The following is a 24,779-nucleotide window of genomic DNA, read 5'->3' on the forward strand; positions in this document are numbered from 1 at the left end:
CCAAGATCTTAAAAAGCCCTTAATCTTGACAGATGTAGCACAAACACATGCCTGCTACCTTCAGAGACTGGTTTTTAAAGAGAGAGCCTGAGGTTTTGGGAAATAATGGAAGCAGGGAGGAAAATGACAGAACAAGGTAAATTCACAGAGGAAATAAAAACCATCATAAAAATCAGCAAACATTAGCAAGAAGCACCAAAGAAGAGGAAAAAGGTTGAGAATGATATGAGCAGGGAGAAGGATGAGCACAGACAGGCTTAGAGAAATATTTATTTTGGTTTACTTTCATGAAAGGGGAAGTCATATCTCATTTAGTAAGCCTGCAGGATTATTGACTCACTTAGGATGATATCTGCCTAACTGGAGCCACACACCTTTGCACAACAAGGAGAGTGATCCCTCCAGAACCTGCACTCCCTGGGGCAGGTATGGTTTGCTCCACAGAAAAGCCCAGGAGAGACATGTTCAACAAATGGTAGGACTATGCAAGCTCCCTAACTGCTGTAAAACTTAACCACACAGAAGATAATGCAAAATAACAGCACGATCAGTCCCTGCTGGAAGCCTCTTCAGGTGTCCAAGCAGATGCAATCCCAAATTCAGGTGGAAAAAAGGATCATTACGATGATACATTTAATACTATGATCTGCTGTTCTTTCAAGACATGCTGCAGTGCATCTATTATATCATTATTATATCTACAGGAAAAATTTCTTCACTGAAAGAGTGGTCAGACATTGGAACAGGCTACCCAGGGAGGTGGTTGAGTCACCATCCCTGGAGGTGTTCAAGAAACGTGTAGATGTGGTGCTTAGGGACGTGGTTTGGTGGGTTGGGTGGTGTTGGGTTGGACTTGATGATCCTTGAGGTCTTTTCCAACCTTAATGATTCTATGGTTCTATGATTCTATTTGAGACTTATAGCATATGCCCAAAAACAACAGAAGGCTTCCCATCCCCTATCCCGTGGTACTGCAGTAAGCTGGCTCTGAGATAACACAAAGGGAGGGAGAGAAAGAGAATGAGTGGTGAATGACAACAAAACCCCATTTCCATACCCACTGCTTCACCCCACCCTCAGCGACAGCTGGTCCTTAGCTCCTCATAGACCTTGGCACTTGTAACTCATCACAGCCTCCTGCTTTTTGTCTTCAATCCACCTGCCCTCCACCAGCAACTCCTTTTTCTTCAGCCTTGCTACTCTGCAGTGCAGAAATAAGCAAAAGTCTGTTATACTTTGTGATGCTGATGCAAGAGAGCAACAGGGGATGGAGAACAGCTTGCCTTTAACAACATTGCTACAGCCTTTAATTCCAGGAGACAACTGAAATCCCATTTTTATCTTTCTGGCATTATGGGTCATTATCCTTTTACTGTTTCCAGCATTTTTTTTCACATCGGAGGCTGAAAGGAAAACTTCTTTAAACAGGTGATTTACTGTGATTTAGCTAAATGCTGTATAACACATTGCGTTGGTACATTAAGTAAGTGCAACACGATAGAATGTGCTTTATTATGCAAGAAGTGGTTTTAATTGCTCATCACCTCAATGCAGTTGCAGTTGGTGCACCAATATAGCGCTTTCACAGTAGTACTAGTAAAATAAAACACAATTATAGCTCAGGAAAATTCCCATATCGCCGTGCATCTCTAACAGGCTTGTAAATTAACTTGTCAAGAGCTATAAGAAGGCTGAGTCCTGGGAAAACTTAAAACTATAAAAATCAGTAATGTCAGTCTGTTTCTCTTTTTTTGTCTAATCCCAAAACTTCAGGATCCAAACACAAAAAAAAAGCTTTTCAATCTCCTTGAGAGAAAACCTCAGCACCAAGCCTGACATGCAGGCAGAGCACACCTTTGAAATTTCAGTCCCAAATTTGAAACCAGGTACAATTCTGCTGCTGCCTCTCATTTGTGAGACTGAACTACGCTTCAAAGAGCCCCAATCTGGGAACTCCGTAGGCTCAGATCACGGCTTAGTGACATAGGCATGAAAAGCAGAAGTCCATGTGAGAAACAGAAAAATTGTTTCAACTTCAAATAATTCCTCTTCCCTGCTCCTACCTGCTTTTGTAACACATGGAGGAAAAAAAAAAAAAAAAAAAGAAAAAAAAAGAAAAAAAAAGAAAAAAAAAAGAGAACGCAATTAGGAAAAAAATGAATGAGAAATCCTCTGGAGTAATCCATTTTGACACCATCCGAGGGAAATCATCCCTATTACAAAACTGCTGCAAAATCCTAACAACAACAGTAAAAACATGCATTTTGATGCTTGCTGCCCTCAGTTTATCTCTGTGTAACGACTGACAGCAGCCTGGGGACTTTGCAGCACACTGAGCTGACTTTGGCATATACCAGAACTCAGAAATCTTCCTCAAAAATTCTCTGCCATCTTCTTTGCCCGTTCAGTTGTGCTCATGCCATGTGCTCCTCAAACCCTAGATGTTATAGCAGAAGAACTGCAGGTGGTCCCTAGGTTCTCTGAGTCTGGACAGCTGGAGATACCAGATTACACTCATTGATTCCCTGCCAGAAACTTCCCACATTTAGCACACGCTAAAAGCAATTTAACCCCAAACAACTAATTTCCCAGGAAACAGTCCCTGATGCCTTTATCCACACCCACATATTTTTCATGGTCTCGCCATGTGCCTGAACAGCAAAACAAAGTGCGAACAACAGGTAGCATCAGCTTATCCCAGCACTGCAATGTGGCTGGTGTGGGTGGCGCAGCCCCAAATACACTGACACAGATTTTCCTGGGAGTATAAAAACCTCCAGGGCTTTTGCCATAGTAGTTGCTAGCTCATATGAGAGCTCAAGCTGCCATAAAAATCCCCACCTTGCCTGCTCGGTGCAGGCACACAAGCTCCAAGCTGTCCCTGGGTTGTCCCAGGGCCAGGGCAGCATTGCCCAGTGACCTTCCTCTTCTCTGCCAAAAGCACCAGGTCATACCTGCCCCATTTATTTCAGCTTCACCCAGGGGAGTGTGAAACCCAAAGTGTTACACGTAAATGTAATAATATATTTGACACCGAGAAAAAAAGGAATCCATGAATAAATTTTCATTAAAATGTGACCCCCACAGCTTGTTTTCGTAATTCCTCTGTGCATTTCCTTGCCTTCTTCTCTCTGCCCCCAACCAAATTACACTTGTTAGTGGCCATGATGGAGAGAAAGAATATATAAAATGGCTTTTTTCCTTTTCATTATTATTATGCTGGGTAGAGTACTGAAATTTCAGTACAGACTGAATAAGATCTTTGTATATTAACAAGCTAATTTTCTGTGTATACAGCTCTAGATAAAGTGTTAATGATCTTTGTGTGCAATATTTCACAATCCCTTTTATGCTACTCTCTCATTTCAGATGTGTCTGGCAAAGTATGACTCTGATGAAGTCTAACCATAAATAAGAGTCTGGCAGAGCCATGTCCATCACCCTGACTTCAGGCTTTAGAAAATCAAAGTAGACGAAGGAATGAAAAAAATAATGTCAGCTGAGTACATCGCTTTCCCTTAACATCTCAAATCAGTTTGCCTCCAGTGACTTGGCCAGCCCCCACGTGGAGCCCCATACCAAACCTCAGAAATGATTCCTGAATTTCTTATTTCACTTGTTCTTGATCCTATTCCTCTCTCTGCCAAGGAACCGACATCTTTCTTGTTCACTGCCTCGCATGATGTTGGTTCTGAATCAGGAGCGGCTTGCTGCTAAGGGGGAAAACATGCTGATGCGGGTGCTGAAGCAAAAGAGCCAGATATGAACACCTGGCTTAAGTGCAATGGATGAAAAATTGTTACACCAAAAGAATGATTGGTCCTTTCTTGAATCCTGGTCAACCTTTTATCCAAAAATATCTGCTCAATGGGTTAACAACTTTCAGCAGATGGCATTAAAACCAAGGAACACCCTTATTCAATGAAAAGAACTAGATTTCTTCATATTTTTCTTTATTTTTTGTATCCTTACATAATTTCATAGTTACTCAGGGCAATTTTTCTTTTTATTGTGCATTTCCATGCTTCTGTCATGGTCTTTATTCTTCTCTGGACCGTGTCTATTCCCACTACAATCTGTCTTTTTTAGATGGAGCAGCCCAAACTCACTGTAGAGATCAAGGTGATAATGTCCCTCAAACTGGATAAAAAGATGCTGGTTTCAGTGTTGTTCTCTCCTGAATATAGTCCAATATTTTTTCCCCTAAAAAAGTTGATTGCAACAGAAAATTGATTATATGTTCTTAGTTTCCTGCCCTAAGAGAAGGAAAGTAAATATAAAATATTGAATTCTAATAAATAGTCTCATGTTTTGCATACTCATACTGTGCTGGCTTGATAATTTAGCCATAGAAGCCATTCTATCTCCATCAGGAAAAAAAAAAACAGGAATATTACAATTATTGGTATATAATTCTACTTATAAAAATACCTTCCTTTGTGAGGCATTAAAAATAGGACAGAAATAAAGACTACATGTTAAAAGTTAATTTATGGTCATATCTTATGCATGCTACCAAGTTTGATATTAGCTAAATGCTTCAAGGCAAAAGGTAATAGTAAACTCTCACAAATGCTGCCCCTAAAATTAAAACCTGGAAGAAGGAAAATATGGAATACATGGAACAAATATATGTTCACATACAATCCTGGTGACACTTAAAAAAAGTTTTAAGACATTTTTCACATCCCAGTTCACAGCCCACCGTCCCATTGGGAAGGAGAATAAGGAAGCAAAAGATACCTCCAAATTATTAATAAGGTTCCTGGCTTATGCACAAGTCTTCCAAGAAATATGTCTTGTAAAATGAGTCAGTTCATCAACTGAAGCAATAATAAACAGCAGTGAAAACAGCTTCACATGGCCCAGCATACGTGCAATAACCCCATTACAGTGCGGGTGGGCCAGCTCAGTTCCCACTGGCCCCACTCTGCTGTTGCTGCCACCGGGTTGAGCAACCAGTACCAGCTGCAGGAGCAGGTTTTGGGTGTAGGCTCTTGTCCAGTGGGAAATAGGAAAATTGCTGCACAGAGAATAAGTGTTTATATAGGGTGATAATAAATGAGACTATTGGAAAAATTTCTGGACATTTTTCCAGGCAGAATTGGTGGATTTCATATGTTTGTCAAAGTCTTGCTGGTTCTTCTCAGCACACCTGAAGACACCACAGTATTCAGATATTCCTACAGCACATGCATGGCAAGGCCAACACTTCCAAGCAGAACTGGAACTGACTGACTCTGCATAAATGACCACACTGAACCTAACTGCAATGAGCTCAAAGAACTGCTGGATTTACTACCCCTGCTATGTACAGCTGATTTCCTACAAGGTCCTGTGTATGCCAAAATAACCTTCATTTATCCAGTAGATCCAAAATTTTACCCTTTGTGGGGAAATTTCTTCTAAGCTGAAACTTCTTTTCTCTTCTTGACTTGAGCTTTGATATTTCCCATTGCCTTTTTACTAGACTTTGTTTACTTTTTTCCATCCATGCTGTTGTAATCTGCCTTCCGTGGAGAGTAAAAAAGCTTTGAAGTTGATTACTCAGATTTTGTGAATTATAACAAATCTTAAGCATTGACAAATCAGGTATAAGTCTTCAAAAGAAACAGACATTTTAAAAATATCTTTTCTAAATAAATTAAACATCGTTCATTTACCTTCCAAATACCTGATGAAGAGAAAGAGTTGAACGTGTAGCCGGGTTTGTGTATGGCTGGGAAGGGAGTTTGCAACAACATTTACTCTAGGGAGTTTTTTCCCAAGTGTCCTTTTCTTTGCACTTTGTTTTCCTTCCTTCATCTTTTCATACTTGTTGTCACACCCTGAGTTCTTTTCCTGCTAAGCATGAGACTAGAAGTGGTTTTCAAGAGGTGTTATACTCCGATAATCAGGGATTATTTCTCAGCATGCACGGCCACTTCTGTCTCAGGATCACCTACAGGATCACCTTATTTTCTACCAGAGATGGCAATGGAAAGAGATGTCAGCAAAGTAATCCGTTTTAACACTAGGGGCATGCATATAGACCCAGCACTGGTTTCACATAAAGCTGTGAAAACCCTGTTGGGGACCTATATTGCATGTTTTTATGGCATTGTGATGACTCAGTGTGGTATGATTTGGTATCGGGACCTACAGATTTTAACACAGTGCAAAATCTTCTGGCTTTTCTTTGGGGTGAAACAAATTATATTATATACATGCACTTGCCTTCAAGTGTCATGAAACTCAAATCATTTGAACACATTTGAGAAGCCAACCCTGACACTTCCATGTAATCCTTGTAAACAGTTCCCATGTCCTTCTCTCTAAAATGATACATTACAGATGGAAAACATCTGAGAAACAAGAAGAATAATCCAAAGTACTGATCTAAGGGCCATCAAACAAACCATATGAGAGCAAACTTCCAAGTAAAAGAAAGGAAACCTCATGCAACAGGTCTTAGGCCAGTGAAACTACTTGATGAAGGAGATGGTGGATGCAGGAGGCTGTGAAGGATGCTTGGCAAGTGTCTTGGAAGAGAAATACATTTGGGGTTACTAAATAGAGAAACCACAAGAGGACCTGGTAATTCGCTAACCTAAAAAGTGTGTGAAGTTCTCTATGTTCTCACTCATCCTTCTGCACACACATATCACCCCCCATGGAGACAGGATTTGGGGCTGGGCAAACTTTGGTCTCTGCTGTTCTTAATTGAATTTTCACTGGTGTGAGATTTGTATATCTGTATTTTAAAATATAATTATATTCCCTTGATCAGTGATAATTATCTCATTTTAAATTTCTTTTAATGAATTATATAAGTCTAGTACTATTTCTGTAAGAAAAAAAAAGTACTGCTTCTTATATGTTCAACAGCTTAATACAGTCAGGAGATACAAACTCACCGGGGACTTTCTTAGATAAGTAAATCTTTGCCTGCTAAATTTCCAGTTACAAATATTTGATGTAAAGTTTAATCACCAGAAATACAATATTTCGCATCTCCAAATTATGAAATTATGGTATCTCAGCATATATTTATTTAATGTTCATTAAAAGGAACAAGTATAAGACTACATACTGCTCTAATTAATCACTGGCAATCACTCCATGTTCAAGAAACATCCAAGAGCAGTGGAGCAAGCTCAGGGAAAGCTTCTGAATTAGGAAAATGTGCTTTGCACCAAGTAAAAATCTCCAAGAAGAAATCAAAGTTGGGCAGGGCAGTGTGAAAAATAGAAAAATGCCTTGGAATGGAAAATAGAAAAAATAATCAAGTTGCCTCCTACAGAATAGAGGGCACCTAAAGATGGACTGTTGACAGACATAAACCTTTCCAGAAATCACTACTGAAGGTACCGGCAGTATGCAGTAATCAGGATCAGCTGCTTAACAAGAGGCTCAGACACCCTGAAGGGCTTTCCTTTCTCCATCATCCCTTTACAGTCCTGCTTCTTGCCCAGCATATCCTGCAATTATGCATCTCATTTCTTCCCTCTGTTTTTTCCTAGGTGCTCATCTCCCGAAACTTTTCCACTCTTACACCTTACAGTCTGGTTGTTAGGTAAACCTTGAGCAAGTTCATAGAAACCCTCATTTTTGATCTTCCTTACCTATAGTTTGAAACTGAGTTCTCCACCTATCTGCCCAGATTTTCTTAGTGGTTCTGGACGTAAATGAGATATATTTCTTACTCCCTCCCAAAGCAATCCTCCTCATGGTGAGACACTGCCAACCTCCTGGGCACGAGAGAAGACTATCACCCTCTGCTGCGTCCAGCTTGCTCCATCACCCAGGAGCATGGCTTTCCTTGTGTCTCTCATTCCTGTGTTATACTCCTCTGAAGAGGCAAACAGGAAAAAAAAAAAAAAACCCGCACAATTTTATTTTAGTACAAATTCAACCAGCTGGACTGTAATTATGACCATCCCGTTAAAGGCTTATTGAAGATAATTTCTGTCATGGCAGTTCCCCTTCCCCAGGGGCTGGGGACAGCTGGGAGCTCACTGTTACCCACCTCGCAGGTATGAACCAGGGATGTGCATCTAGCATTGTCACACTGTACCTCGAGTTGTTCACCTCGATTTTTGACTAACACCTACTGAGAGAACACCTATTCCCTCTCCCAGTTAAACCTCTGTAAAACCAGTGCCTTGCCTTCAGCTCTGAGAGCAGCGGGTTTTGATTTCGAACTACTTTGAGCCAGATTAAAAAAAAAAATAATAAATCCTTTTTTAATGGGCTTCAAACTGTTAAACACATAGGCAGAGCTGCTGCGTGCATTTCTTTTCTTCCAGCAGCTCCACTGACGGGAGCCACATCTTCAAAAGTCCCCCATGGATGCAGCCGCTCCCCGTGGCAACATGCGGCTTCCTTCCCATTTCATGCTGTTCTTTTTTTTTTTTCATTCAAAAGGCTTCCCCCTGTGAACTGGGTGCAGTTGCACTATGTGTGCATGCCTGGCAGGGTAAAAAGACCCAGCACTGAATTCAGAAGCTTTGCATTGACCACCAGCAATATAGAGCAGGGAAATGCTTCTGTGCCCCTCGGTGGGACATAAAGCGCGATGATGGGGAGGGGCAGAGAGCAGCTCCTACCTAACTCCTGTGGATTTTTACCTCAAATCTGCAAACAACTACAGCACACAAAGGAGCCCATGTGGTCCTAGTTTTCACACCTCTTACAGCTTTAAATTATCCCCCAAAGCCACTCCTTGCTAGCAGACACAGCCACGGCAGGAAGCACCATCTCACTTCTGAGTTACTTTGAGAGAAAAGCACTAATTTTAGTGGAGCTGGGCTTGAAAGGGAAATGGAAAATCTGTTGTTGCTAATGGCTATAAAAAGTACAGGAAACTAGCTTGCTGGTCCAACATGTGAGAATGTGACCATCTCGTTGGCTGTGGGGGAGAAATCTATTTTTTCCTGTTCTTTTTAAAAAAATCAGTGGGAAGAGAATTAGGCAGTTACGGGGAGTAGTAGAACCCGGTCAAGAAGAAGTGAAGTCCAAAGACATCTCTTGCCTCTTCCAACCACCTTTGATTCACTAATTGTTCCTTTTGTTACTATGCTAGCAATTGAATGTATTTTCCAGCTCTTCATCTTAGGTGACGAAGCCATTTCTCAGGCAGCATCACAGTCCTGACTCCCAGGCTCATTTCCACCCTTTGCACAGCTCCAGCTTCCACACCACCAGGATCATCCCTGCTTGCCTGGGCTTCTCCCCCAAGCGACTCTGCAGCCGCCAGTCCCTGGGCTGTATTCTTCACTCAACCTGGCACGATGCAGGGACATCATAAATATAAAGCTATGTTTTTGAATGTCTGAGGTCACTTATTTTGGTACCTCAGGAGGACATCTGACTCAGGCTCAACAGCGGTCAACGACACACAGGGTAATGGTTAGAGTTCATCAGGCTTTGGAGAAATTAGGTTACCTGTGGAGGCTCCTAAATATTGGGTTAGGCACATATGAAAATCCTGACCTCCTCAAGACATCAAGCTACTCAAGAAAGCCCACAAACAAAAACCCCTACATGACAATTACAGTGTTCTGCTTTTCTAGGGTGTGATATGTTTCACAAACAGGACTTTCCCCAGTACAGAAGTTGCTGTACACACCAAAGGATGATTTGGTCAGTCTAAGAGCAGCCTGTGTGCCCCTCCACCACCCCAGCACTGCAGAAAAGGTGGGCACTGAGGCGCTGTAAAGCCAAGGTACTGAACTCCTCCCCAGCTTGCTCCTGCAGACTGTATTAATTTTTAAAAGAGCCAAATTGATTTCTCATTTCGTTCTCTCTTGTAGTAATGAACAAAACAGCTACACGGCAGAAATGTTCTCCTCCACAGCCTATTACAGTATGTTAAAAAGCCATTAATTCCCAGGTCTTCAGTGAGTAGGTTACCATCACTATCGAACTTCGGCAATTGCCCAGCAGCTGAAAGGCAGGAGCAGGGCAACTTCTCTTCAGTGCTCCCAGAGTACAGATGCACAGAAATTTCTGAAGAAGACAATCCAGGATGGGGTCTAAAATCAAAACTATGGTTCAAATGGTTTAACATTTTCCTTTTTTTCTTTCTCTTTGCAGCAGTTGTGACAGAAGATGAGCTGTTATCTATTCTGCTTTGGCAATGTAGGATGTCACTTCATGAAGTCGTTTAGATTAAGAATAGTAATCAACTATCTCTGAAGCATGTGGATATTTCCACTGACACCAACACTACCTAAGAGTTCACCGTGTGCTTATTTAACTAGCATCCATGTCTTCATGAATCACAACAGAGGGTTTCTGAAGGCCATTCACAGCAAAACCTCCATGCTGGGCTGTGTGAGCAGCACTGCCGCACGCTTCCATGAAGTGTTAGATCAGAAGAGCCTCCTTCAGTCCTTCCCCTGCATTCTCCTCAGGCCCACACAGTGTTTTCCTTTAGTGCCATGTCTTTACACAAGGTCACCCTTAGGGCTCCTCAGGGTTGTGGGGCTCTTTGCAATTGGAGCTGGAAGTTTGCTGAAATCTTAACCACCGCAAACCGGTGTGTTGTGCTCCAGGTGACTTGCTCTTTGTCTTAGAAAATGTTTCAAGAATGTTTGAAAAGCCAGATTACTCACAAAAAACATTGCAGAAACAAGCTGCCATGAGGTAGGGTATGAGGTTTGGCACACCAGAACTGGGAGTGGGACAAGTTTCCTTTGAACCAGTATACCTGCTCACTTAAGCCTTTTTAACACATATTTAAAACACGTTGAAGTTAATTAACTAGTATCTCTGTTTAGCAAAGTGGGCAAGGAAGCAAATATCCAAATAGAGCAACCCAATTTTCTTTATGCCTTCACCAGATTTACACTAACAAAACCACCTATGAGCAGTTTCCATCCATTTACCATAAGACAGGAACTGGGGTGAGTGTGTGCCCTCACCTGGCAGCACCTGCATTTGAGGAGGTGTAGCTCCTTCCTAACACAGATCCCAAACCCACAAAACTGCAGACTGCTCTGCCCAAGGAAGATGACTTTGTTCCTCCGATAACAAATGCCAACAGCCCAACCTTGCCAAAGGAAAGGCTCCTTATGCTGCCCATTAGGATGGCTGCTTGGAAGCAGTCAACGTTTTGGTCCATGGAGGAGCAATCCAAAGTCTGCACTCCCGCTAACTATATTGTAGATTTCTCTCAGGGTAATTTTAATCTTAAGGGCTGTCAAAGCAGCACCTTAATGCAAACCTTTTTCACAAGGAAAAATATTAGCACTTACAAAGTTCTTAATATCTATGCAAAGCAAACTATAAATAATTCATTTACTCCCCACGCATCTGCATCATTTGAAATGCATCAATGCTTTTATCAATACAGAGCAATGGATTTACACTGCACTGAATAGACTTGGGGGCATTTGGGCTATCCAAGTATGGTTGATCTGAGCATTATTACTAAAGGTAAACTGAAATAAATTACCTCAGTGACTACATGATGATTTTTTTTCAGCATGGTAAATAAAAATTATTAGTTCTAGGCCATTTAATTCAATATTAGACTTTAAAAGTGCCTAGAGATTCTATGATGTTATCAGTAAAACATGCAATAAAACATATGTGCTTCAGTATTAAAGAGCAAATAATTACTCTATTATATTTAGATATTAGTTATTAGTGCATTTTTCAGGAGGACTTCTCAGATATCAGCCTAGCTGCCATTCTCAGATGTGAGCTAGGCACATGGCGGTTCTGGCTCTCACTGAGTGGCAGGTTTCCAAATAACAGACATTTCTGAAAATGCCATTCAAGCCTTTTGCTAATTTGCTAATTTACCCACTGTTCCTCTTTAGGCAGGAATAGATACTGTTTTGCCAGTGTTGCAGGTGAAGCAAGTGGGCAGGGACTATGGAGAACAGGGCTTGATTTTCAGATTTTTCTTTTAGTCAACTTCCTATGACCCTGAGCGCATCCTTTGGTGTCCTGTGCCTCAGTGCTCCTCACTGCTTGAATATACGGTGATCATCATTTCAACCTTTATTCTTTTTGTTTGGCTACAACCCCTCTGCAAGGACTGTCTCGCCGTGTCTGGACAGTGTCTAGCACAAAAAAGATGCGCTCCTAGTTGGAACCTCCAGTCGCTAATGTACAGCCAAAAATCCTGGCAACAGTCACTGCTGCGTACACTATGTATTGCAAGGTGCCAACAGTAAGGCTGAAAAAACATCCTCCAAGAAGTAAGTAACGACGGCATGTTGCATCCAATCAATAGCAATAACCACAGACAGTATGTTATAGGCTGCTATTATGTTTTTCTAACTACAACAGCAGCCAAGTACTTTCAGTGTAGGCAAAATGTATTTGCCATTAAGTACAGACAGAAGACAAGCATAAGTCTCCACAGGTGATGTATACAATTCAGCCTCTGCTGCTTTCTTTGACATTGGGCACGATGCTCCTCCTTGTGAAAAAGGAGGGGTGCTCCCAAGATACTGGGGCTCAGATCCACAGCTGGTAGGAAGCACTGCAGCTCCACAGGGCCATAAAGACAGCACTCACAACCCAACGGGATTCTCAGGCCAGGTCAAGGTAACGACTAAGAATTATTGTTTTCAGGATAAATCAATTGACTGAGCTGCTCTTCAGCACAAAATGCCAGCACCCCTCTTTATCCTGGTTTTGTCCTCCATTACGGGAATACTGCAGCATCCCAGCAAGCTTTTCAGAAACCTGAGCTGAAATCCTGTGTCAGAGAAATTACAGGAAAAGCCTGGCAATTGTGAAGCCTAATTACAAAGTAATGTAAAGCTTGAGAGCAGAACTGCTAAGCAGTTAGAGACCAGACTAACGAGTGGGCCATCTGTCATCCGCGAGGGCTAACGAAGGGCTGGCACAGGACACTCCTGACAGTGTATGGAGGAGGATATGCAAATGAGGAAATGTCCAAATACAACATTTAAGATACACAATATGAAATGAGCTGCTAACTGGAGCTCGTATGCATGCTTAGCATATGGACAAGATAATTATAGTTGCACAGTAAAGGGAAGTTCACAATAGAGGATGGTAACGGAATGACACAGGGTGCGATGTACCGAGTGATGAGCAGAAGAGTGCAGGAAGGGGGCACGGGATGGATGGGGCTAGAACAGAGATGCAGTTCAGGGTGTTTCCACTTGGTTTGCAAGGTAGGGGGGTGCCATTTGATCACCAGCACAATCTCAGATTTCCTGTATATATACCTACTATACTATACCATATATACTATACTATTTCATACTATCTTGTCCTGAAGCGTGAAACGTTCACAATAAATCCAGCATTTAGTTACACCACAGTGAAAATCTAAGTGATAGTGGTTTCTGGAAGTGGAATTAGAAATAAACTCTGCAGCATCAGTTCTAATCTATGAATTCATTGTTCCTCTCCAGAGCACTCTTAACTGAGTCAATGACAGCAATGGTCAGGGCAGAAGAAGACAGCATCTAATTAAATAAAATATTCTTTACTCTCCCTAAGCCACTGGGTAAAAATGTAAACTCGAATTTGAAATTACAGTGGCACTACAGAAATTGCAAGAGGTTTAAAGTTCCATCTTTGGTACATCTCTCACTTCATGCAAGTAAATTCAATTGCAATTCCAAAAAAAAGATGTAAACATATCCCCTAACCAGCCATGAGTTGTGGTTGAAAGCTTAGAGAAGCCTGTAATCTTTGCACTGAAAGTGTAGTTATGTCAGCTTTGAGACTGGTTCTCATCCTTTGTTTTTTTTTCCCCTTAGCTCCTTTGAAATCAATGGAATGACAGAGCTATCGATCAGAAGTACGTTATTTTTCCACTCACCCACTGTGAATCAAGAAAATGCTTAAACATCAGCTCATTCCATCAGTTTCAGTGAGCTTTCAGCATATTTTCAAGAGCCAACCTGAATAGAAATAATTTTTTTTTAATTTTATTTTAACATTTGCTCCAAGACTCTTTCAAGTCAAAGGGTTTGAATCAGATCCTCACTTCCCAGGAAGAACACAGATATTTTACTTACTGAACGATTTTGGAAGCAAATCCCTCAGATGATTCAAATACTCCTAAGCATGCAACATGCTTCATCTTTGGCAAGGCTATCAAACTCCCATCTTCTGCAATAACGAAGAGGGAAAGGAAGGAAACAGAACTTTGAAGAGCCAAGAGGACTGAATTTTGTGGATCTCTGAATGACTGACATTTTGCAACAAAATTAATAGGAGAAGAAATGGAAGAAGGATAGAAAACACTACTTAACATTTTAACAATTGTGTGGATTTCTCACCCCATGTCAAATAATTTTGTGAATTGACATGCAATTTTAAACATGCAATTTTTAATTTTTTTTTTTTTTCTGCTAAGCCATTCCAGCATTCTTGTTATACTAACTTTTATTAGTTTGGTTTTGGCATTTTCAGTGTCTTTCATTTGCATTCTAAAAACTGAGAATAAGAGACCAATAGCAATGTGTGCTTAGGAATCAGGCTGCTGGTCTTTCATCTTGCTTATCAGGGTCCTTAATCAAGATTTCAGCACTTATCCAGCTAGAGAAAGCTGTGAAAAGCAACCACAATGCAGAAAAGTCATTAATGTTGTAAAATGGCTTTGGGTTCTTGGATGAATGACATTGCAGATTAGCATCTTGCCCTTAAATGTGAAGTCACCCTTGGGCAAATCTACAGAATATCTATTGGCTTCATAAAATTTCTCTATCAGTATGAGTGGTATTGGTAGCACAGCAACAGAACAAGCCTTTCTAAAATATCTATGCATGTTTGCATAATACTACTTTGTGCTTTGTCCTTTACAGAAAGAATATTTTTGTAATTTCAGATCAGGCAAGACTGGTGTTAAATTGCAGTGAGAGTACATGGAAGGACAAAGATGGATTTTAAAACATTCAAGACTGAAGTGTTAATAAAAGTTTATATGGAACCAGTATGTGATCATAGTTGGAAAAGCATGGGAAATATTGCTTTTTCACAGAAAAAAGCAGTTTTGTGGAAGATATGCCTTACATCCATGTAAAACTATACTCATCTGAGGGAGGTGTTATACATAGCTCCACGGCTATATTTCATTCTCTGTTCCTGTAAAAGATTATTTAATTCATTATCATTCCCTCATATTCTAGCAAATAAAGAAAATAACAGTAAAGGTCTCAACAAAACACCTCTTCCCTCATTATTGCCATTAGAGATATCGGTGCTAAAAAAAAAAAAAAAAAAAAGGATGCTAGACAAATAATTCTGAATTGCAATGCAGCTAAAATTTCTACTCTCCTTATGCCCTGACAGTGGTTATAGGAAGCACCATCGTCTGAACTGAAACCTGAAAAAGGGCTCCTGGCCATCAGTTGTGTTTGTGAAGGTGCGTATTGTCTGCAACTGCTTTCCCCTGTAGTTGAACTGGTGGGAGAAGTCAGAGGCAGCTGTGCTGGGGGCAGCTGAGGAACGTGTTAATTCAGCACTACCCTTTAACACTTTCTCTTTTCATTACAAGTATTAAAATTGTTCCCAATGGGCATAACAGACAAGGAAAGCCAAACACAAGGAAGGATTTGACCCAGTTCCCCATTAAATTAAAAAGAAAAATTAATATCTTCAATGATAACAGAAGCTGGATTGGAACCTACATGAACAGCACACCACAAATCATTTCATTCTCACCAAAGCTTGTCCAGACTGCAGCAATTTCCAGTGAGAGCTGGAATCTACATCCCCCCAAACAGCTCTGCTCCAGCAAATACTACATGCATTAATTCAAGTAGTATTTGGTTTTCCCTTGACGAGAAAATGTAAGGCAGCAGAGGATAAAAAGAACACGTGGTTTGTGTGCACGCACCAGCCCAGCTGCTGCTAGCCCACTGTTTGCCTGTTGCTTAGCAATGCTTTACCTCTCTGCTGGAAGAAGTTTTGATGAGGGAATACAAAACCTGAAGGTTTTTCATGGTAAAATAATGACTGGTAATGCTCCAACCACTACTTCCAAACACATGCTGCATCACCTCCTGAATGCTGTAAGCTCTTTGGGACAAAGGCTGTAGTTTTCAATGCCTAGCCCTGAGCCCACTGGAGAGCCCTAAATAAAAAAGTACAATAACAGAGCACTGCTGTTTGCATATTTATCAGGAGGAAAGCTGGAACAGGAATTTGAGGATTGAATTTTGGGGTATGGTTCTGGGCAACCAGCTCTTGCTCACGTTGCTTGAGCAGCATTTGGACAAGACGATCTCCTGAGGTCCCTTCCCACCCCAACCATTTCTTGATTCTGTGATTTCAGGAGCAAAATAAAGACCATGACAACTAAAGGAAGGAAATAAAAAAAGAGACCCCCAGAGAGAGAGGAAGCAAAGCAAAGACACTGTGACACGTTCATGCCTCACTCACCAGTTATCCATTTAGCCTCTGGGTCATGGATTTTGAAATCATCACTGAAGAGATCTTCCACTGTTATCTTCTTTTTCTGAGACAAGCTGTTATCTTCAACTGTAAAACATTCAAAACCAAACTGCCATTACTTCAACTTTGAAATGTATCTGAAAGAACTGCAACTGTGAATTCTGCCATGTCATATCGCATTCAGAAACAGTTCACGTTCAGCTTTCTGTCACATGTAAGCCCCTTCCCATTGTCAATGTTACCAAAGGACCACATAGTGGTGCAACACCATAAACAACCTGGTTATCTATGCCTGGACTCAACAACTACAAAAAGACCAAGATGGGGTCCAAAACACATATTTTTGGACAAAAAAAGATTAAAAAATATTTTAAAAGTCATGAAAACACACCCATAAATGTCACAGTGCTATAAAATTAAGACGATTCTGAAGAATATTAAGGCTACTTAACAGTAAGGCTATTCTGAAATTACTTAAATTTTTAAAAAATAATTTAAAGTGACCAGTTTTTATAGCTTATATTTTTATTTCCTTAAAAGCAGTCACACAGAACCACAGTTGGAAAGGTATGTAGCCTTATAAGGGCTCATACAGATTACTTCAGGAATTCACAGAAGACTTTCCATGGGAATCAACCAGTTGGCTGCAGAAATATTTTTGAAAAATCTATGAGACATAACCTTAAATTCTTAGGTGTTGCATAGCTGGCCCATACTAATTTTCATTTTTAGTGAAAGCATATACAGTTTCATGTGCAAACGTGGAAGTCTGGACAGCTTTTACACTGAAGAACCAGACTGCCAGTTTAAGATGTTGTAAGATCAACCTGTAATAATATGTCCCTTATTTAGTTCATTCTTCCTAAGTCTACTCTGTAGTACTCTGCTTTCCCCACAAATAAATTCTTGCTCTATGTCTTCCTCCACTATCCTTCATATAGTCCTCTCCACATTTCTCATGATTCAGTCAGAGATTGCCAACAGATTTGTGATGCAAAGCACAATCTGAAGAAAATGCAGAACTGATTTCTTTCTGCGTGTATATTATTGTTGCAAGGAAATCTGTCTCATCTAGGATGTCACCAACACTAAACTTGTGGGAGTCCAACGGAATAAAACAAAGGCACAAATTTAACTTGAAGTTTGTTGCAGCTAGCATCTTCTCCTGTACCAGAATTATACCATCTCATTTCTCTCACCACCTCTCCGCTATGTAACAATTCTCATAAACACAACACAGGAGCTCCTGAGCCTGTAACCAAAGTGTTTATGTTGAAACAATGGGTTCTTGGGCCTCACAGATGAAGAGTATATATATTACATTGCTGAAGCCTATACTGGGTGCTTAGTAGGAAAATGGTTTATTTTCTCAAAGCTGAAATTTTTAGAGAAAAACTGAAACCAACAATTTTGATTCATAACATATTCATTTTCTTTTCGTCTCCCAACAGTAACTTTTTGTTATGACAAGCAGTCACTTTCTATGAATAACTTCTTTCCAACTTTTAATTTTTTTTCTGAAAAAATATTTTCATGGAAACCTTTCAGTCAGCTTTAAACATATTTCCTCTTTAAAGGAACGTGTGAGGCCACATTCTGAGTATTTCACAGCAGGGATGTGTGCTTCAGCATCTCTCTTCACTACAGAATCCTCATGCCTGAGGTCTATTGGTATCATGCAGACTTAGGTATCTTTAACATTGTTTAGTACAAAACTTGTTACATTGAACACACTGGTGATGACTAGAAACAGTGGAAACAGACTCTCTGAAGTAATTTATTAGATGGAAAAAGTCATCTACCACACTGAATTGAAGCCCTTGAGCTACGTGAGACCACTGAAAATTACCTATGAACAATGATTTGTTCCACTCAAAAGTATTTCAGCATAAACTATCATTTTGACCAAATTAAAGGATATTCTTCAATTTTTATATTTTGTTCAAGTCTGGCTGAGGTTTTAATCACACTGCTCAATGTGTCTTCCAAATATCACAATTAATACAAGTCCTTAGCCAAATCCCTCCGTGTGACAGCATGATGCCAAGTTCTTCTGCATAATTTTATTTATTAAAATGGAAAATATAGGCCAGAGGAACTCCAGGAAACTGTTCCAATTAGTTCCCACCATGGAGCAAGGTCCCAGCAGTGGATACCAGGGGAGATCAGGCAGTAGGTTGGAGCCCACACACAGCCCTCTTTCTGTGCAGGATGGAGATGGACAGTCTGGAAGCTGCACCACCTCTACACCTTCACAGCACTTCAAAGGCCTTCGAAGGGACAGCAGGAAGAGGGAGAGGTAGCAACCGAAGCATGCAAACCCAGGAGCCTCCCTAAGGCACGTTTCTTGTTGAGATTTGACTACTGTCTCCTGCAGTGGGCTGTAATAGATGCAATAGGTTCCATAATGAACCGCAGACAACATTAATTTCAGCCATAGAGCTGGGGAGAAAACAAATAAATAATCAACCAATCAACTCTTTTTAGTGAAAAATTCAGATTTACTGATCTCTCATCCAACAAGTTGGAACATCCATTAAGAATGCCTGCTCCATTCCTCTGGCCCCCGTGGAGACATTTAGACACAAGTTGTGTCCACACCCAGCTGCAAAGACTTTGGGTCCCACCTCCCTGGGTTCAAGGAAGGAGAAGATCAAGCATGTGCCACCACTTTTTCTGCACTCATGTCCCCTGCCCACCGCAGACCCAGATGGCAGATGCCAACCGGGGCCTGGCAGCGCAGCATCGTGGGCAGTGGTACAGGTGGCACAAGGAATTGTGATTTGAGTTCCAAATCAGGAACCCACCAACCAAACAGCAAAGACACATGCTGAGAGAACCAAGTGAAAACCATGTCCTTTTTATTTTTTATTAATTGTTAAAGGCATGATGGGAACCCTGCGTTGGTCAGACCTTTTGGGTTCATCTGCCTGCACCTCATCCTTGAAGTCAGCACACCCAAAAAGGCTGAACTGATAAAACCTTGCTCACCAGAACACAGAACAAAGATCTGCCTGAAACCCAGAAAACTCAAACGGGAAAGGGCCATGAGCTGACCTCCCTGCCTGTTTTCCCTCTGCAGTACGAATCTTTTCTTTTAAGCTTCCTCTCAACTCCAGCAATGCTCACAGGCTGCTTGATGGGTCAGAAGGTTTCAGTCACCTTTGGGTGGTCACCTTTCTTTCTGTCATCCCTGGGTCTCAGCTACAGGTCAATGCCAGATGCTTTTCTCACATATCTCCTGGGCTGTTGTGCACTGTAAGCACGTGGGTAAGTGTGTGTCCATGAACATCCACCTCTCAGCAGACCTGACCCAGCACACCAGGAGCTCACTTCCCTCCTCAGCAGACCATTCCTGGACAAACCTGAGCCCCTTTTCCCCCAGATGACCTCCATGCACCCAAAAGACAGAGGCCAGACAAGGCAAACAAACAGCCTCTCTCCCTTCTGTAAAATCCCACGGGTTTTTTTTTGGTTTTTTTTAGTGGCATATAGTACACAATTACATATATAGCAATTGTGAACAAACAAATTACACTCCTGCACAGCTAGTCACAGGGCATTTCCTCACTCTTTGCAACTAGCAAAAATCAGACAAAGTTTACTAGGCAACGCATTTGGCTGTCTGACAGCATGCTGTGAATTAATGCTATGCAATGACTGCTTCCGTACCAACTCTGAAAAATGTTTCCTATTAATTTTGTAAGAATTTTAATATGGAGTTGGGGTCACTTTTTTTTTTTTTTTTCCCCCCCCCAGCTAAAAGTCTGATTTGAAAGCAGTAAACTTGATGTATATCTCCAGAAAGCTTTAAATATCAGGAACAGATGTGCAAAAAGTCCTTGTTTGCCTCAATTTCCAAACAGAGGGGACTACAGAGCAGCCTTTTCCTAAGCAAAATGTCTAATGGAACTTTTGGGAGAGGTTTTTTTTAATCAAAATTTCTGTAGGATTGGGTCCTCTCTTCAGCTTTGGTATGTGCACGTCTGTGTGTGCACACATGCATATTTATAAACTTTTGCATGCCTTTATGTAAATACACAAACGACATTTCTAGGACAGGACCCATGCAGGTGCCATATGCTGCAACAAGTGAGCAACCACTAATTACGAAAGACTCTGTCCCACGCTTTTATCATTTGTACAAATAGCTTCACATTTTTCAAAGGTGGGTGGAATGGCAGGACTCACACACACATGAAATCAGAGCCCTTCAGCATAGGGAGCTGCACGTATGCGGTATACTCTAGTGTCATTAAACACAAGCTTTCACCAATTACTGCTTCTTTTGAGAATGTTGGTCCAGAATACCAAATGGATATACAAATCATAGAAATGCTGAAGTTTTATTAGGATTTTATAAAATAAGACCTAAGCGTTAGCTAGCAATAAAGCACTGCTATTGCAACTGCAGTGTCTGCTGAATGCAGAGAGCACTGTTCCTAGTTTCCCAGTGGGGATTTCAGCCTTTCTGAAGCTGAACCCAGAGTTAAAACTTTCTTTAAAGGTTTGGGCTGATTTGCAAAAGAATCTTGAAGAGATATAGATATTAATTTTTTCCTCAGTTATTAAATATCTTAATCATTATCTGTTCTGCTAAGCAAACCTTCCTCATCCTCCACTCTACCACCCACTCTTGGTTTTCCAGACTACCCAGGAGACTGCCCTGACTTTCGCAGTATTGGGAAACACCACCATCATGATGCAAGTTAAGGGTCCAGTTAGACACTTTTCTTTGTCTGAACATGGACTACAAGCCTGTGTGCTGCACTATGTCCCAAACAACTCTCTGCAGGTATTGCACGATGTTCAGCACTGGGTTTAGAGCATCTCTGCATTGCATGCCTTGACGTTGCACTGCAAAACAGGCCTTCAAACCAACAGCAAAATACTTACAAAGAATGGTTTCCCAGGCAGGGAGAGGGCCAAGATAGACAGATACAAGTAAGGAATTCAGAGATAAAATTCAGAAGGACATTTGTACCAGCAGCACAGTGTCAGGCTGGACTCCAGCATTGGCCTCCAGCATTATCATCAGAAGGAAAACTTAAAAAAATTCAAGCATCCTCAAATGCTGTACTCTGTCCAAGCCAGACTGCATCCCCCCTTAAGATATTTTCAGTGAAGAGTTGTTGGTTTTTTTCTGATGCCACTTGGCAGCAGCTTCCCACCCTATGAACAACCACAAAACTGCTTCACCTCCTCCCTTCCCTGTCCTTTCCTCACTTCTTGTTCAAATATCCATCACTTAATTTTCAGTTTGGCTATCAAAGGATAATAATTTCTTCTTCCAGTGAACTATTTTATGTCAGGTAAATGCAGACTTTGCTACTGCTTTTGGACAGGCTCCTCCATTTTCCCCACTCCTACCTTTTTGGGACATACTATACCCAGTCAGGATTAGCAATGTAATATTTTTTACGTTTGTCAAGCCAGCCTCTATGTCTCACTTAGCACTGGCTGGTGGGAAATGCCTGTGAAATGAGCCCCCTGTCACAGTGTGTCCTTATAACAAGCTCCAGGGCCAGTGGCCCAAGAGAAGAGTAAACTCAGATGCTGCCAAGCCACAGCAGCAACCTAACCTATCTATTTTACCCTTGGCAGAGTCTCACCATGAAGCAGTCTGGATCCACGATAAAAACAGCAGCAGTACTGAGCTCAGAGTTGTTGGATTTACATGTAGGACACAGTTCTGAAACACCAGCAGGGAAATAAAGCAACTCAAACCCAGTTTAACAGCAAATCAGGTAAATAGAAATCTCTAAAAACATGAATGGAAATTTTATCACACAATAGGCTTTGCATATTCCTAAATTTTAAGCACAGAGACTCTGTCCAAGGTGCTATTTGGAGTTGTTGCTAAGTACATACTAATAACTATAATTTCAATGTATACACGTGTGTGCATACATACTACCTGTACAAGAGCACTGCAGTCATAATAGTCATTAGTGGTTTTACATGTAATTTTCTCTACGGACAAGTGGGAGTAGGGTTCAGAAAAGCCCTAAATGAGGTCTATAGTGGAGCCCAGAATCGAAACCAGAGCTGCCAAGTCCTCACCAGATATAACTCTGACACCCTTATTTAAATAAATATTAAATAAATCCTTATTACAGGTGGTCACACAAAAGGAAAGACTTGTGACTTAGAATGTATTTAGGGCTGTACAGGTATGTTCATGTCATCCTCATGTATCCTTATATATGGAATCCTGCTCTTCAACTGACAGCTTCTTGAAGCCCACAGGTACGGGTTTAGGTATCTAGGCTTCAATGTACACTTTTGAAAAGTCTTGGACTGCACTCTCATAAAATAGATGGTGACATTTCCATACCTAATGGGTGAGGGACGATATTTATCATGGCAAATAAGTGGTGCCTGATATGAGCACAGTCCACAGACTATGCCTCAAAACATCTCACAGATGAACTGAACTGTCCAAAGGTGTTAAATCTGAACCCTAGTGAAAGCAATTTAAAAAATGATCTTTAATAATCTTTAACCTTAATTAATTTAATTACTTAATTACTCTGGAATGACTATGTGCTACTTACATTTACATAGAAAACTTCAGTATAGCATGAAATAAACAGAATGTGGCATGACAATAAATAAACAAAAGGATAACATGCTGTTTCACTCATTTTCAGATTAACCCAGTGCAGTCCTGTATTTCTTGATTTATCACTGTCTCCAGTCTACCATACAGCAGGACTGTGGAATAAGAATTGTGTCAGGGAAGATGACCCAAGTGTCCTGAACTGTACGTCAGTTCACATGCTACAAGCTAGAAATTTCTGCCCCACAACTTCCATTTCATTTTTCCACTTCACCATCCTGTGCTCTCCCATTTCCTATGGTTTAATTTCTCCCTTGTCTTCATTCCTCTCCTCGGCTCTGTGCTATCTGTCCTGCTGTCCCCTAGAATCACTTGCATGTACTCATCCAAGAAGATGCTCCTTTTCTTCTCCACTACGTCCCTCTGCAGGCAACCTTCTGCCTTCTTTGGTGTTCTGTAGCTCCTAATCCTTTCTGACACTGAATTATCTTTTCTGTCTTGTCTCTCATCCGTTTGTCTTTTCGTATTCAGATCACAAGATTTTCAGAGCCATGAAAGCACATTATTTCTACTCTGTAAGTAGTCATGGAAATTTACAGGGCTGCATAAATATGTAATAATCAATAATCATAATGATATCACATTAAAATTCAAGCCTACATCCTCAGCAGCTACTGTAAGAAAAGTAATTTACAGAGGTTACGTGCACAGAACTTTGCTGAAACTTGGTAAGGAGATTAACACAGAGAATCCCTTATTGCAAAGTTACTAATTATTTGCTGTCATTAAGTGCTATCTAGCACATCGTTGTTTAAAATTCCTTTGTAAAGCCAGAACACTATGGTCTGATTTAAAAACCAATATAGCTGAACAGAATGGGATTTATGTTCCTAGCATAGGCATCTATTTTAGATGGTCTAAGATATGCCACCCAACTGGTGGCTGCTGCTCCAAGTGGGCATGAACTTCAGGAGTTCCTGTGTCCTAACTGACTGCCCTGTGTAGCTGTCTCTCATATCCCAGCACATCTAAAATGACACTTCCTATCTATGTTTAGGCAACCAAGTTTCACCCTTGTACCTTCAGGCAGCAGCCCTCAGCTTTGAATTGAAATGTAAAACTCTAAAACAATCTACCTAGTAACGGCCTTGAACTCAGCTCACATCAAGTTAAAGAACAGGAAGGATGATTCCTTTGATGGTGACTTTGCAGTCAGATTGCAATCCCTTTACCCTTGGAAGTGTAAAATTACAAAAGAAAAACAGAATGGAAGTGAGTTAAAGGTTATAAATACCTGGTGTCAGGAGTATAACGGAGGTGACAATCAGGGAGCAGATAACGAGAATAACAAGTAAGGCAATTGCAATTCCTTTCCAGTTTCTTTGTGGAGGATTACTCCCCACCAGCTCCTAGAAACATCAAAGGAAAGCGAACATTTAGAGAAAGTGCTTAGATAAGGAAACAAACAGCAGAATCCAAGCAGCAAAGTATGTCCACAGAACCACACCATCCACCCCGTGACCATGGTGGAAGAAACATGTAAGCCTAATACAATTCATGTCATTATAATACCTTGTGGTATTAATTGAATCCATATTATGCAAAGAATAAATGCAATGCACCCATAGGATGCCCAGTAGTGTAACCTACATTTCCCATCACTTCCTTGCATACAAGCACCAGCCGCCCACACCAGTACTCATCCAAACTCACTTATTGAAACCCCATTTCCTACCAACCCTCATTAAGTCTGGGAATAAAAAGCTTTACAGTAACTTTCAAGAGACTTTTGTAATAAGATATCAGAGAGGAATACAGGAAGATAAACAACTCTCAT

The 24,779-nt window shown here is 40.9% G+C and overlaps 1 protein-coding gene across 1 annotated transcript in view; it reads right to left on the reverse strand.

Moving 5' to 3' along the window:
- LOC104470545 (dipeptidyl aminopeptidase-like protein 6) overlaps nt 1-24,351 on the reverse strand; it is a gene marked incomplete at both ends in the record, with an annotated part of 34,902 nt that extends 10,551 nt beyond the window's left edge. The window contains 2 exons of the mRNA XM_010085507.1: nt 16,369-16,467; nt 24,237-24,351. Coding sequence (XP_010083809.1) covers nt 16,369-16,467; nt 24,237-24,351 — 214 coding nt within the window. The remainder of the gene's footprint in view (nt 1-16,368; nt 16,468-24,236) is intronic.
- Between the last annotated feature and the right edge of the window lie 428 nt (nt 24,352-24,779).

Source organism: Pterocles gutturalis, unplaced genomic scaffold (assembly GCF_000699245.1).
Source record: "Pterocles gutturalis isolate BGI_N339 unplaced genomic scaffold, ASM69924v1 scaffold8550, whole genome shotgun sequence".
Classification (NCBI taxonomy): Eukaryota; Metazoa; Chordata; class Aves; order Pterocliformes; family Pteroclidae; genus Pterocles; species Pterocles gutturalis.